Raw genomic sequence first — 12,942 nt, 5'->3', positions numbered from 1 at the left:
CACTATTAAATGAAGACAAAATCAGAACTGTCAAAATATGTTTCCCTGGATACATGTAAAAGCAATGGCTCCAAAATGAAATTAGACCAGTGTGTGGCAGAAAAGTATTTCAGTGGATTTAAACCACAACAGATAAATGGAATTGTGCAGTTCAGAAGTGGAATTCCTCTGAACATCTGTTGCTGGGGTGGGGTGGGGACAGCGGTTGTGTTCAGGCTGCATTCAGTGGTGTCACCCAGGTGGCAGAAAGATTTCTGGCAACAGAACAGGAAATAAATTCTCATGTTTTCCAGTCCCCTGCGCCACCTCTAAATCTGCTCTGATTGTTGTTTAGTCATTTAGTCGTGTCCGACTCTTCGTGATCCCATGGACCAGAGCACGCCAGGCACTCCTGTCTTCCACTGCCTCCCGCAGTTTGGTCAAACTCATGTTTGTATCTTCAAGAACACTGTCCAACTATCTCGCCTCTGTCGTCCCCTTCTCCTTGTGCCCTCCATCTTTCCCAACATCCGGGGAGTCTTCTCTTCTCATCAGGTGGCCAAAGTATTGGAGCCTCAGCTTCACGATCTGTCCTTCCAGTGAGCACTCAGGGCTGATTTCCTTAAGAATGGATAGGTTTGATCTTCTTGCAGTCCATGGGACTCTCAAGAGTCTCCTCCAGCACCATAATTCAAAAGCATCAATTCTTCAGCGATCAGCCTTCTTTATGGTCCAGCTGCTCTGATGGTTGCCCCCAAATGCTCTGAAGCAGACTTTGGAGAGGGAAAGGTAGCAAAGGGGAAAGGGAATTGCTGGAAATGGCTTCCCTCTCCATCCTGCAGGCAGAGACCCTACTGTCAGCTGAGCTGTACTGTTGAATACAGCCTCAAGGCAGCAGACCCTGCTGAATGAATTAGGCTGTGAGAGTGTAGGTACCTTGCACTAGTAGAGCTTCAGTTTGAATATTATGTTCGTGCCCAATCAACAGGGATCCCCACTTGCCCTGGACAACAGTCTACCCAATTCAGCAGCATCTTCCAACCTTCAATAGAGCCTTTCTGAGGGGCTTGGAGGCAGGAGCAGGCAAGCCAGCTACAGCCATTTAATTTAAACTAACTCACTATCTAGTAAAAGACAGGCATTTTTTGCCTACAAAATGGTTAATCGTTACAGTGGTGCCCCGCAAGACGAACGCCTCGCAAGACGGAAAACCCGCTAGACGAAAGGGTTTTCCGTTTTGGAGGCGCTTCGCTAAACGAATTTCTCTATGGGGTTGCATCGCAAGACGAAAAAATCTTGCGAGTTCCTGCGGGTTTTTTCCGCTCCCCCCCCCTTTCCTAAGCCGCTAAGCCGCTTATCAGCTGTTCCGCTGATAAGCCGCCTCTCAGCTGATCGCTAAAAGCCGCTAGACCGCTAATAGCGCTAATCCGCTAAGCCGTCAATGGGCTTGCTTCGCAAGACGAAAAAACCGCTAGACGAAGAGAATCGCGGAACGGATTAATTTCGTCTTGCGAGGCACCACTGTATATTATCACAGCTACCCAAAGATGGCTCAGCCTGCAAACAGGATCAGCCAGGATCATGCTGACATTGTGTACTCAGGACAATTCTTCTGGACAACTGTTTCCAGGTGCTGAGGAGGAATTTTAACCAGCGGTGGGAAACCTGTGCTCTTCCAGATGTTGTTATAGACTCCAGCTCCTAACAGTCACAGCCAGCAGGGCCAATGGGGTCAGGGATGATGTGACCGGGGAGTCCAGCAACATCTGGAATGGTACAACAGGTTCCCCACCACTGATTTCAACCCTATTGTCGCCATCACAGTATATCAGATTGGTTTATTTATATCTAGCCATCAGACCATCACAATGCAAGCGTTTAGCAAACGTAATTCCATATTTGTATAAAAGTCACATGCATTAACATAAATAAATAGATGCAGACCTAAATAAAGCTATATACAATATAAAATGAAAAGTTCTGAACCTCCAGGACAAATCACAGCAGTTCCCCCCCCCCTTTAAAAAAAAAACCTCTCTTTTAACACAGATCAAAATTAAGAAATTCTAAACAAATCTGAATAAAATTATATAAAACCTAAATAAAAGATAAGAACAAATGTATGCCACAGTGTAGATATTGCTTCACTAAAATCTGATTCAAAAGAATTACCACTGGTGTTCTAGTACATGATCCTTCCATTTTATTTGCCCCAGTTCCCCTTCACAAAATCACATAATTGTAGAATTTGAACTGATGCCAATGATCATCTAATCCAAACCCCTGCAAATCAGGAATCTTTTTGCCCAACTTGGGGCTCAAACCCACAACCCCAAGATGAAGATTTTCATGCTCTGCTAACTGAGCTATCCCAGGTACTAACCAGGGAGGTCTAAACTGATAAAGAGAGATGATAGTTACGGCAATAACTCTGTAAATTATTCCACAGCTAAAACAAAACAAGCTCTGGAGAAACAAGCCATAGTTTGTTTGCCTGTCTGTGAAATGATTTACAGTTTGTGGAACACCCTGTGCTGAAAACAAACCACGGCTTAGTGTTATGTTCAACAGCAGTCTAGAATGTATGATGCACTCCTTAGTAATAATGAGTATAAACAACGTCTTTGAAAACAGCTCAGCAAAGAAATCTTATCTGACTGAATGGTTGGCCCACCTAGTCATGTATCTAACTGACTCTGGGTTTCGATGTCAGACATGTCAGCCCTTGATGCTTGCAAGTATATTAACGATTGATGATGGCACACAGGACGATTTTAAACTCTGGGCAGGATGATATGGGAGTAGACAGTCCCCCGAAGCAACTAGGCCTTGAGCAATTTAGGAAATGAAAGATGAGCATGCTAAATTGAACCTGGAAACACACAGGTAGCCAAAGTAACTGGAATAATGAGTCCCAGTTATCAGACTTAAGTTCTGAAGTTTCCAAGCTGTTTGTGAAGGCAGCTCCACACAGAAAGCACTGGAATACTTTAGCTCTGAAATAACTAGAGCCAAGACCATTTTGTCTTAACTGAGGCCAAGTCCGTCTTTTCTTAAAAGAGGCTTCAGCTGGAGAATCACCAAAGTCGATAGGCTTGACTTGTACACAGAGGAGGTCATGGTTTTCTCCTCCATTTCAGCAGAGCTAAATGGCAGACTACTCTGTTGATTTCAGTGGTGCAGGACTTCAAACTAATTCATAGAATCATAGAATTGTCGAGTTGGAAGGGACCCCAAAGGTTGCCCAGTCCAACCCCCTGCAATATAGGAATATGCAGCTGTCCCGTACGGAGATTGAACCTGTAACCTTGGCGTTATCAAACCACACACACACTTATCCACTGAGCATGTGATTAGTACATGAAGGAACAGATCTATGCAATAATATAAAATATTTTTCTTCATAAATAACCCATCACTAAAAGAACATCATAAGCCAAATGGTACCAGGACAATGCAATTTATCATTACTTTTGAAATGGCTTTACTCCTCAATGTTTTTAAATCTAAACAAACATAACTTCCTGCAGCTTGATTCATTATAGCTCATGAGTTCTGTTAGAACTTTTATAATAAGAAAAATACATCTTAAAATCACAAAATTAGCAGAGCTCTTACACCAATTATGTTTTTTAAAACCCTTCATATTCCCCACTGAAATAATAAAAAGAGCATCTCTAGTTCAACCAACTAGTTTATCTAATCCTGCCATACAAAATATTTAGTAAAGTAAACAATTAAAGTAGATAGGCCTGGAGTCCTTTTTCTGGTGTACGTGTCAAAACAATTATATCTAAAGATATTTGAGAAATCTGCCTACTTCCCATCTGTTATATTTCTACTAGAATAACTGAAAGTTCATGTGAAAGTTCATTTGGAGTTCAAATGTGTCATGTTGGGCCATTTACAAACTAAAAGTTCATTTGAAGGTTAGGTGTATATTTAATTATTATTAAAAAGGGTTCCTTTAAGCTTAGAGCTATTGCATTTTTGATTCCAATGTTTGTTTGTGTATCTGTTTTAGGGTTTTTTTGTTTATCAAATATATATGTGTGTGCACAATCTTTCTGGATTAATATTGCATTTGTATTTTCATTGTATAATTTCATTAAAAATTCCTTAGTCCTAACAGCATGACGCTATACATTTTTACTTGTTTGGCAGTAAGCCCTATTGAGTTCATGGATCTTAAAGGTAAAGGTAAAGGACCCCTAACAGTAAAGTCCAGTCGCAAACAACTCTGGGGTTGCGGCGCTCATCTCGCTTTACTGGCCGAGGGAGTCGATGTTTGTCCACAGACAGTTTTTCCGGGTCATGTGGCCAGCATGACTAAGCCATTTCTGGCGAAACCAGAGCAGCCACAGAAACACCATTTACCTTCCCGCTGGAGCGGTACCTATTTATCTACTTGCACTTTGACGTGCTTTCGAACTGCTAGGTTGGCAGGAGCAGGGACAGAGCAACGGGAGCTCACCCTGTTGCAGGGTTTCAAACTGCCGCCTTTCTGATTGGCAAGCCCAAGAGGCTCAGTGGTTTAGACCACAGCGCCACCCGCATGGATCTTAAAAGGTAAAGGTAAAGGTACCCCTGCCCGTACGGGCCAGTCTTGACAGACTCTGGGGTTGTGCGCCCATCTCACTTAAGAGGCCAGGGGCCAGCGCTGTCCGGAGACACTTCCGGGTCACGTGGCCAGCGTGACATCGCTGCTCTGGCGAGCCAGAGCCGCACACGGAAACACCGTTTACCTTCCCGCTGGTAAGCGGTCCCTATTTATCTACTTGCACCCGGAGGTGCTTTCGAACTGCTAGGTTGGCAGGCGCTGGGACCGAGCAGCGGGAGCGCACCCCGCCGCAGGGATTCGAACTGCCGACCTTTCGATCGGCAAGTCCTAGGCGCTGAGGCTTTAACCCACAGTGCCACCTGCGTCCCCTGCATGGATCTTACTGTAGTCTAAAACAAAGAGCAAAGATGACTGAGGATACAAAATTAATGATCTATTTTCCTATTCTCCACAGTCACAAATCCTTGACTTCTTAACCAAGGATGCCAACAGGATTTCCTGTATGTGAGTTGCAGCACCACATCTCTCCAATCTTTCGCTAGCAATCTGTGGGCAAGAAATGCTGCTTGGATACATATATTAACTTAGTCTAGCCTATCTCACAAGGCTGTTGCTATTATTATTTATTCAATTTCTAACCTACTCTACACCGTAAGGTCACAGGGTAGGTTACAACAATATAACATTCATTATTTAAATTTGTTTTTAAATGAATTACTGTTACAGGAATAGGGTGGGCCTATAAAAACAACAACAACAACAACAACAACAACAACAACAACAATAAAGTATCTTGAGTGGAAAAGAAAGACACAAAAAGTCCTGATATTTATAGCAAAATACCACCACCACTACCCAAAAGGTTTGCCAACCCTAATAAACAACAAGCGAAAAATATGCCAGGTATGTGAAGTTTTGTAGCTTTGGTGTCTGAACTGCCAACTTTCAGCCTAGCCTACCCCACAGGGCTGTTGTACAGATAAAAGGAGATATGGGAAGACAACATACACAGCCTTGAGCTCCTGGGAGGAAATGTAATACAAATATACAGCAATGAGCAACAAATGTGCACTTTCACAACACATACACACAAAACATTTTGTCAACCTTGAAAAACAAATATCCTTGCACTAAAAATACAGCCTACAGGGCTTCTAACTTGCTACAGCTGTAAGGCAGTTCATATATTTCCTTATAGTTGCTGTGTTATGAAGAAATAACAGCATAGTGATAAGAAGCAGACCAATAGTGGCTGGAGGGGGAAGTGGAAAATGGGCACAGGGGTTGCAACAGTACCATTTTTCTAAGTAGGAAGGAGGTCTCATTTATTTTGAAGGAACTAAGTTTGAGTAAAACCTACCAAAGCCAGCCAATTTTGATTTATTCTTTAAAGGCAGCACACTGGAAGGAAAGAAATAATATGGACATGGAAGAAAGTGCTTAAACAAATAAACCCCAGTATCACCCTCTGTCCAGCACAGGCTAACAGCAACAATGAGTTTTCTTGTTTTATCTACCACTCTGAGAATACCCCTTTCCTGAGTGGGAGTGGTCAGCATTTCTTCCTTTGGTTACTTATCAACAGTGATTAAATTCCTTAGCAAAAGTGCTGCTTGCCCAGTGCTGAAGCCTTACAGTACTGTACCTCCACAGTTTGCTTTCTAACTTTGTATAGAAATATCAAATTGACTCACTTAAAATTGAAAACTAAGTCTAGGGTCCATGGCCCAGTGCAAATGTACTCCCCTCCTACCAGCCCTGTACTTAAATTAGATTTAGATTTCCATGAGCCTGGAATTTAGAACCTAGGAAGGTGGTACATTTCTCCACAAAGCCATGTGCAAGTAGCCACATACAAGTTTAACTCTGGTCTTTGATAGGGATCAGCTCCCCCTGGCACTTCTTGGTTCCTCAGCTTCATGGCACACAGCTCCATCTTTGGTCACACCAAGGGTTGTCAACCTGGTCACTACTGCCCACTAGTGGGTGCTTCAGGATTCTAGGTGGGCGGTAGGGGGTACAACAGCACAAGCTGAATCCTCCTTCCATTGAGCACTGGTGGGCGGTAAGGAAATTTTACCATCAAGAAAGATGCATTAGTGGGCAGTAGGGATAAAAAGGTTGACTACCCCTGGGTCACACTCTTCTTGCTATGATTCCTTATCCTCTCTACCTGTTTCTTCAACTCATAATCCTGTGTTTATGCATGTCTGTACACACCCTCTGCAGACACTAACCTGGGATTTCAGCAAGGGAAACTTGAGAGAAGTCACATGTGACATCTGGCAGGAGATATTCCTTAGGGTTACCAATTTCATATACCAACTGTTCTGCCACCGTGCCAAAAGACAAGAGGCCTCCTGTGTTAGGTGGTTTGGATACAATAAAACTTCCATCAGAAGAACATTCTACTATGGGAAAACCGATGTTATGCCTAAAGGGTTGAAAACATTGAATACTTTATTGATTTGGAAAATATATAAGCAACCAAATAACAAGCAATACATGGCAATGGTTGGGGGGACAAAAACATATCTACTTCCAAAACATATACCCAGAACTTTAAAGGATATAGAACACACACACAGTTTTCAAAGCTCTTGAAGAGTCAAATGACCAGTTGCATTATGGCAAATAAGGAAAAATAACTGGGGGATGAAATGTTTGTGCCCCAAAATCAGAGATGGGGACAAATAAACAGAAGGCAAGCTAAAAAATTAAAACTTAAGAACTTTGAGAAAATTAAAGGTAGATTGACAGGCTATCAATTACATGAGGTTTTTAAGCGAGATAAAAAGAAAGGCTTTGCAACAGAATTTTCGAGATTTGAAAAGGAGGTGATCTATAATGAGGAGAAAACGCTTTCAAAAATGTACAAAATTCTGCTAGATTGGTCGGTAAAGGAAGAGGAGGTTAAGTGAGTCATGATAAAATGGGCTATGGATATAGGTCATAACATCCAACTTTCAGCATGGGAAAAATCTCAAATTCACGGCATGCTACACTCTTAAAGAAAATTATATGAAGACTTTTTACCGTTTGTATTTAATACCCAATAAATTGGCGATGATGTATAAAAATAAGTCAAATCTGTGTTGGAAGTGTAATAAAGCAGTAGGAACAATATATCATGCATGGTGGAGATGTTAAAAAATGGGATAATTCTGGGATATAATTTATAGTGAGTTAAAAAAGATGTTTAAATTATCATTTCCCCAAAAGCCAGCAACTTTCTTTTTAGGAATCATTGGGAATGAGATTCCCTAAAGATCTGAAGTTGTTCATGCACGCCACCACAGCGAGAGTATTGTTAGCACAAAACTGGAAAGAAGACCAAATTCCAATGAAGAGAACTGGTAAGTAAAGTTGATGGAACACGCAGTGATGGATAAGCTGACAGGGAAGTTAAGAGTACCAAAAATTCAACAACAATTGTAGTAAATTAAAAAAATATCTGGGAGATTACTGTGGTGATTAAAATTTTTTGACTGGGCTAGAATGACTCTTGTACAGACAACCAGTAGAAATAGTGGAAAAGATGGTAAATAGAATATTAGATACAATTGGAAAGGCATATAACATAGCATTCCATGGACCCAAGTAAGAGGTGGAAAGAAGTCCGGTGCAAACAAAGTAACAACAAAATAAGTAGATAAGTAACATAATATTTATTTTCTATTTAGTTTATGCATACAGGTTAAACGTTGGAATGTTCATTGTGTCCAATTGTTTATTGTGAATATTGACGTGTATGAAAAGGATGGCTATAAACTAACTGAAAAACCAATAAAAAAGAAGAAAAAAGAAGGCAAGCTAAAAAAAGGGATGACAGTGTGGAGAACAGAACACTCTGTATTCAATGGTTCTAAAGAATCTGTGGTAGGTTGGAGCTAACTAGGTTACAGTGAGGCAAAGAATGCACAGTATAATTAAAACGGCTGAAATTAAGGTAAAATTGCATTCAAATGTTTAAGCTTGGCCTGGCTAGGCCTCCAAAAACACAGAGAAAAGCAAAGGGGCATAGCAATTTCTAAAATGGGATTCATATATTTTGAGGGTTTGGGGTTTTGTTTTTACACACAAGCTGTATATAAATTTGATGAAATAAATTTGATGAAATAATTTAGACTGCCCACATATACTGATATTGATACATGTATCTAATATTGAGACATACTGTCCTAAAAAGTTTGAGAGAGAAAACTGACAAAATAAGCATAAAGAAAAGTGATAAATCCCCTTAAGGTGTCCTTGTTTCATTTTCACCACATAAATCAAATCAAACTATCAAAATAGAATCAACATACCAGTCTGGTACCTTATGCCAATCAGTAAATATTCCGCCTGTACATTGAGCACCACATTCAATCAGATGGCCTGCAAGACTGAAAACCGAGAGTCGTAATATACATTTTAGTTCAGTGGCAGACACCTTAGTATACAGTCATTCAGATTCAACTTTAATCTTTCAGAAGGCAAAGAAAGCTAACCTAAAAATATCCTGTTCATATGACGCATGGTTAGATGCATCTATAATGGTCAAATTGACCTTAAGGGATCCCACATAATAGATAAAAGTTTCAAAACGTAATGGATCCATGGGCAGTTTCTATAATCTTTAGCGTATCTTGGAACAGAGTGCTTCTTTGGCCTCTTCCATCTGTTCGATAGTCAGGGAACACATTACTACTATGTAATTAGTCCTCCTGCTTAAATTGACTATGGAATATCAGCAACTAATTTATAATTCTGGTTCATTAACTTCAGAGACTTTGACCTGAGGCCATTTTCCTAGTAAGTCCAAATGAAATCAGTGAATCTTAGTGACATCAGTATTCATATAGCTCTGAAGAGATAGTTGATGCTAATTACTAAAAGGCCTAATTGCATCAATTGCCTTTTTTGGATGGTGATAGTCCTTCAACCCCCCTCTTCTCTTTCTCCCTCAATAGGAAAAGAGTGAAAGAGGAAGGCAAAATCTAGTCTGACACACACAGAGTCCAAAGATAAATTTAGCACTGCGGAAGCTCGCAAATGTTACAGTCTATTAATCCAGAGTTCCTACTCCACTGTCAAGAACCACAAATACAGCAGATCCAGCACCAAAAACTATGCATGCAACATACTTTCTTTGTACATAATTTCCAATTTAGCAGGGGATTTCTATGCAGAAGCCTGCATCAACTTCATTGGATCCAGATATGCTTCCTGAAACCATGACACTTCTGCATTGGAACTCAAAATAATTTGATATACGGTATTCATAATTAAATGTGAAAGCAAACATTGCACTCATGTTTTTCAAAGTAATGTTTCAATTAGAATTATGCAGAACATAATCGACGTTCATACAGCATTACATTTTAAAAGCATTTATCATTTTTTAAAGTCAAATCATTTACCTTCCAGATGCTAAAAGGCCGAAGTCATCTCTCTTCCAGCCAAACTATAAAAGAAACAAAAGGTTTAAAGTGTTAAAGGTAAAGGACCCCTGACTATTAAGTCCGGTCACGGACAACTCTGGGATTGTGCACTCATCTCGCTCTATAGGTTTGTCCACAGACAGCTTCCGGGTCATGTGGCGAACATGACTAAGCCGCTTCTGGCGAACCAGAGCAGTGCATGGAAACACCGTTTACCTTCCCGCCAGAGCAGTACCTATTTATCTACTTGAACTTTGACATGCTTTCGAACTGCTAGATGGGCAGGAGCTGGGACTGAACAATGGGAGCTCACCCCGTCACGGGGATTCGAACCGCCAACCTTCTGATAGGCAAGCCCTAGGCTCTATGGTTTACATCACAGCGCTACCCGCGTCCCATTTAAAGTGTTAAGTGAAGTACATTTAAGTGGTGCACTGAATTTTAAAATGCAAAGAACAGTTCATCACAACCTACCCTAGAGGTAGGTTGAGCCCAATTTCCCCACTCCCTGTATGCACACACACATACGCTATCAGGAAAAGAAGGCCACTGGATGAGGACTACGTGATGCCTAGGTACACGTTCTATCCTTCCCCTTGGGGCAGATAACTTGCATGGATGCATGGCAAGGTAAAGAGCCTGTAGTGAACTGAATTGTGCCCTGAAAATTAAATAGACATCAATAAACAATGGAAGAACATTTTACAGATATAAAGAGGAGTATTCGCAATATCTGCAAACCAGGACACAATGTAGCCGGCTTTCAAAATTCATTTGGTAAATACCAAACTTATATAGATAAGGATCTGCAGCATGAATAGCAAAAAGGTTTTCGATGCAGAGGATATGATTTACAAACAAAATCAAAAACTGACGTCTCTGACTTTTTATACACTGATTATGTTAAAGATGCTGTGCATCAGCTCAGCTACATACTTGCAGAAATTTGTTTTAGCCTAACCAGACATTTAGATAAAAATTTCTAACTCATGAAAAAAAATTTACATGTTTAAAGTTGACCTTTTATGCCACCTTGTGGCAAGCAAAATCATTTTCATGTTGTAAATATTTTTGTTCTGTAAAAACTATAAATGAGAGAAAGGTAGTTAAATAATGATGATAGATTTATCAGAGGAAGTTCATTAACATGGATGACATTTTTTTCCTAAAAAGTAACTAATGCCAATATGAGGATTTGCTTGTCTCCATATTTCTTTTAGAACTACAACGAACTACTAGAACCCCCAACCTAGGTTTTAGAGAGAAATATACAGATTTCATCAATTTATGATAACAAGAGTTTGAAAAAGACAGGGAGGGGGTTGCAAAGCTAAGTTAGTTCTTGATCTCTTGATCACTGTCTAACTACTTTCTAAATAAGCATATTTCATCAAGTTGGATGGTTCCAAAATAAACAAAACTAATGAAAATACATTTGGATTTTACTTCAAGGGCCTATAATTAAAATAACAAAAACTGGAAACCTGTTCAATATTCATACAGATGACTCCTAGAGGAAGAAACTGTTTCAGAAACATTGATTCACACTTACGGAATGAATTAGTGGTCCCAATACAAGGCTACTGTCAACACATCTTCCTGTCACCACAATGTCTGCTCCTAAGTCAAGAGCTCTGCTTATTGGCCTTGCACTGAAGAAACAGAAGTATTGATCATTAAAACACTAGATTTACTCATTCACCTTTCAAAATAATTGAACATTCGATCTTAAAGATTTAAAATTAAATCCAGCACACAGTTCATGAATGAACAACCCCTCAATTCAATTGAGCTCGTGAGAGAAAAGATCTTGCAGCCGGAATCATTGATTAAATTCTCAATATTACACACAACAAAATATTACTGGGCAGAGAGCAACAACATGATGAACGAGGGATCTTGTGCCCCAGAGTTTATAATGCCCCAGACACACACTCAGTAGGCAGCCTTACACAAGCCACCACCTCTCAGGTTCAGATTCCCGTCTGTAAAAAAATAAAATGATACAAAAATGCCTTAAAAGGTTAGGATAGGTTTGGCTGGGTTGATAAAATACTGCTAACTTTGAACCTTAAGAACGCAATCCTAACCCCTCGATCTACAAGTTGAAAATGGATAGGAGAGGAGCTCCACCAGCAGGGTGGCTATTTCTACCACAGAATCCTCTGCTATACCTGCAGAAAACTCTCCAGGAATAGATCTGTCACAGGCAACGTTTCCACTATCTTTAGTAGCTAACATTAGGCCAGGTGATGAAGCATTCCAGGGATGAGATACAGGTGGGGCGAATCCCCTTCATTCCCACAGGAAACCCCAAGATCAGGCATATAACTTCCTTCCCATTGGCTATGTTGTGCAACAGTATGCACATATCTGAAATGCCTTTCTCAAACTACTTTCTGGTACCTCAGAAGTCGAACGGAATCCGTTCCAGAAGTCTGTTCGACTTCCAAAATGTTCGGAAATCAAGGCGTGGTTTCTGATTGGCTGCAGGAAGCTCCTGCAGCCAATTGGAGGCATGTTGGACATTCGGGTTCCAAAGAACATTTGCAAACCAGAACACTCAGCGTTCGGGAGCCAAAACATCCAACTCACAAGGAGTTTGGGACCCAAGGTACGACTGTATATAATAAAGGATACTCACTTCCGGGTTGTGACTTTCAGGGGTCAAAACAATTGATTCACAAGGTGTTCGGGATCAAAGGTACAACTGTACTATAGAAAGAAGCCTTAACTCTTCAGCTAAGGCAGGGATAGGCAATCTCAGCCCTCCAGATGTTTAGGGACTACAATGCCCATCATCCCTAGCTAACAGGACCAGTGATCAGGGATGATGGGAGTTGTAGTCCCAAAACATCTGGAGGGCCGAGTTTGCCTATGCCTGAGCTAAGGCATCACACTTCCTGTCCCTGCAAATTGACACTAGTGGTGGGAGGGGCAAGGTGTGGAGAACAAGGCATGGTGGCAGAGCCAATTCAA

The 12,942-nt window shown here is 40.7% G+C and overlaps 1 protein-coding gene across 2 annotated transcripts in view; it reads right to left on the bottom strand.

The window, feature by feature from the left end:
- LOC307224011 (uncharacterized protein) overlaps positions 1-12,942 on the bottom strand; it is a 396,785-nt gene that overhangs the window by 377,510 nt on the left and 6,333 nt on the right. For both annotated transcript variants that reach the window (XR_013842368.1, XM_079990452.1), the window contains exons 6-9: positions 11,516-11,615; positions 9,943-9,986; positions 8,848-8,925; positions 6,778-6,974 (exon numbers count right to left, since the gene is read on the bottom strand). Coding sequence is in view for 1 of the 2 variants with exons in the window: in XM_079990452.1 (XP_079846578.1) it covers positions 6,778-6,974; positions 8,848-8,925; positions 9,943-9,986; positions 11,516-11,615 (419 nt within the window). In the remaining variant the exon portion in view is untranslated. The remainder of the gene's footprint in view (positions 1-6,777; positions 6,975-8,847; positions 8,926-9,942; positions 9,987-11,515; positions 11,616-12,942) is intronic.

Source organism: Podarcis cretensis (assembly GCF_951804945.1).
Source record: "Podarcis cretensis genome assembly, chromosome: 9".
NCBI classification, from domain to species: domain Eukaryota; kingdom Metazoa; phylum Chordata; class Lepidosauria; order Squamata; family Lacertidae; genus Podarcis; species Podarcis cretensis.
The sequence above is the reverse complement of the archived record's forward strand: the minus strand, read 5'-3'. Positions and strand labels throughout refer to the sequence as shown.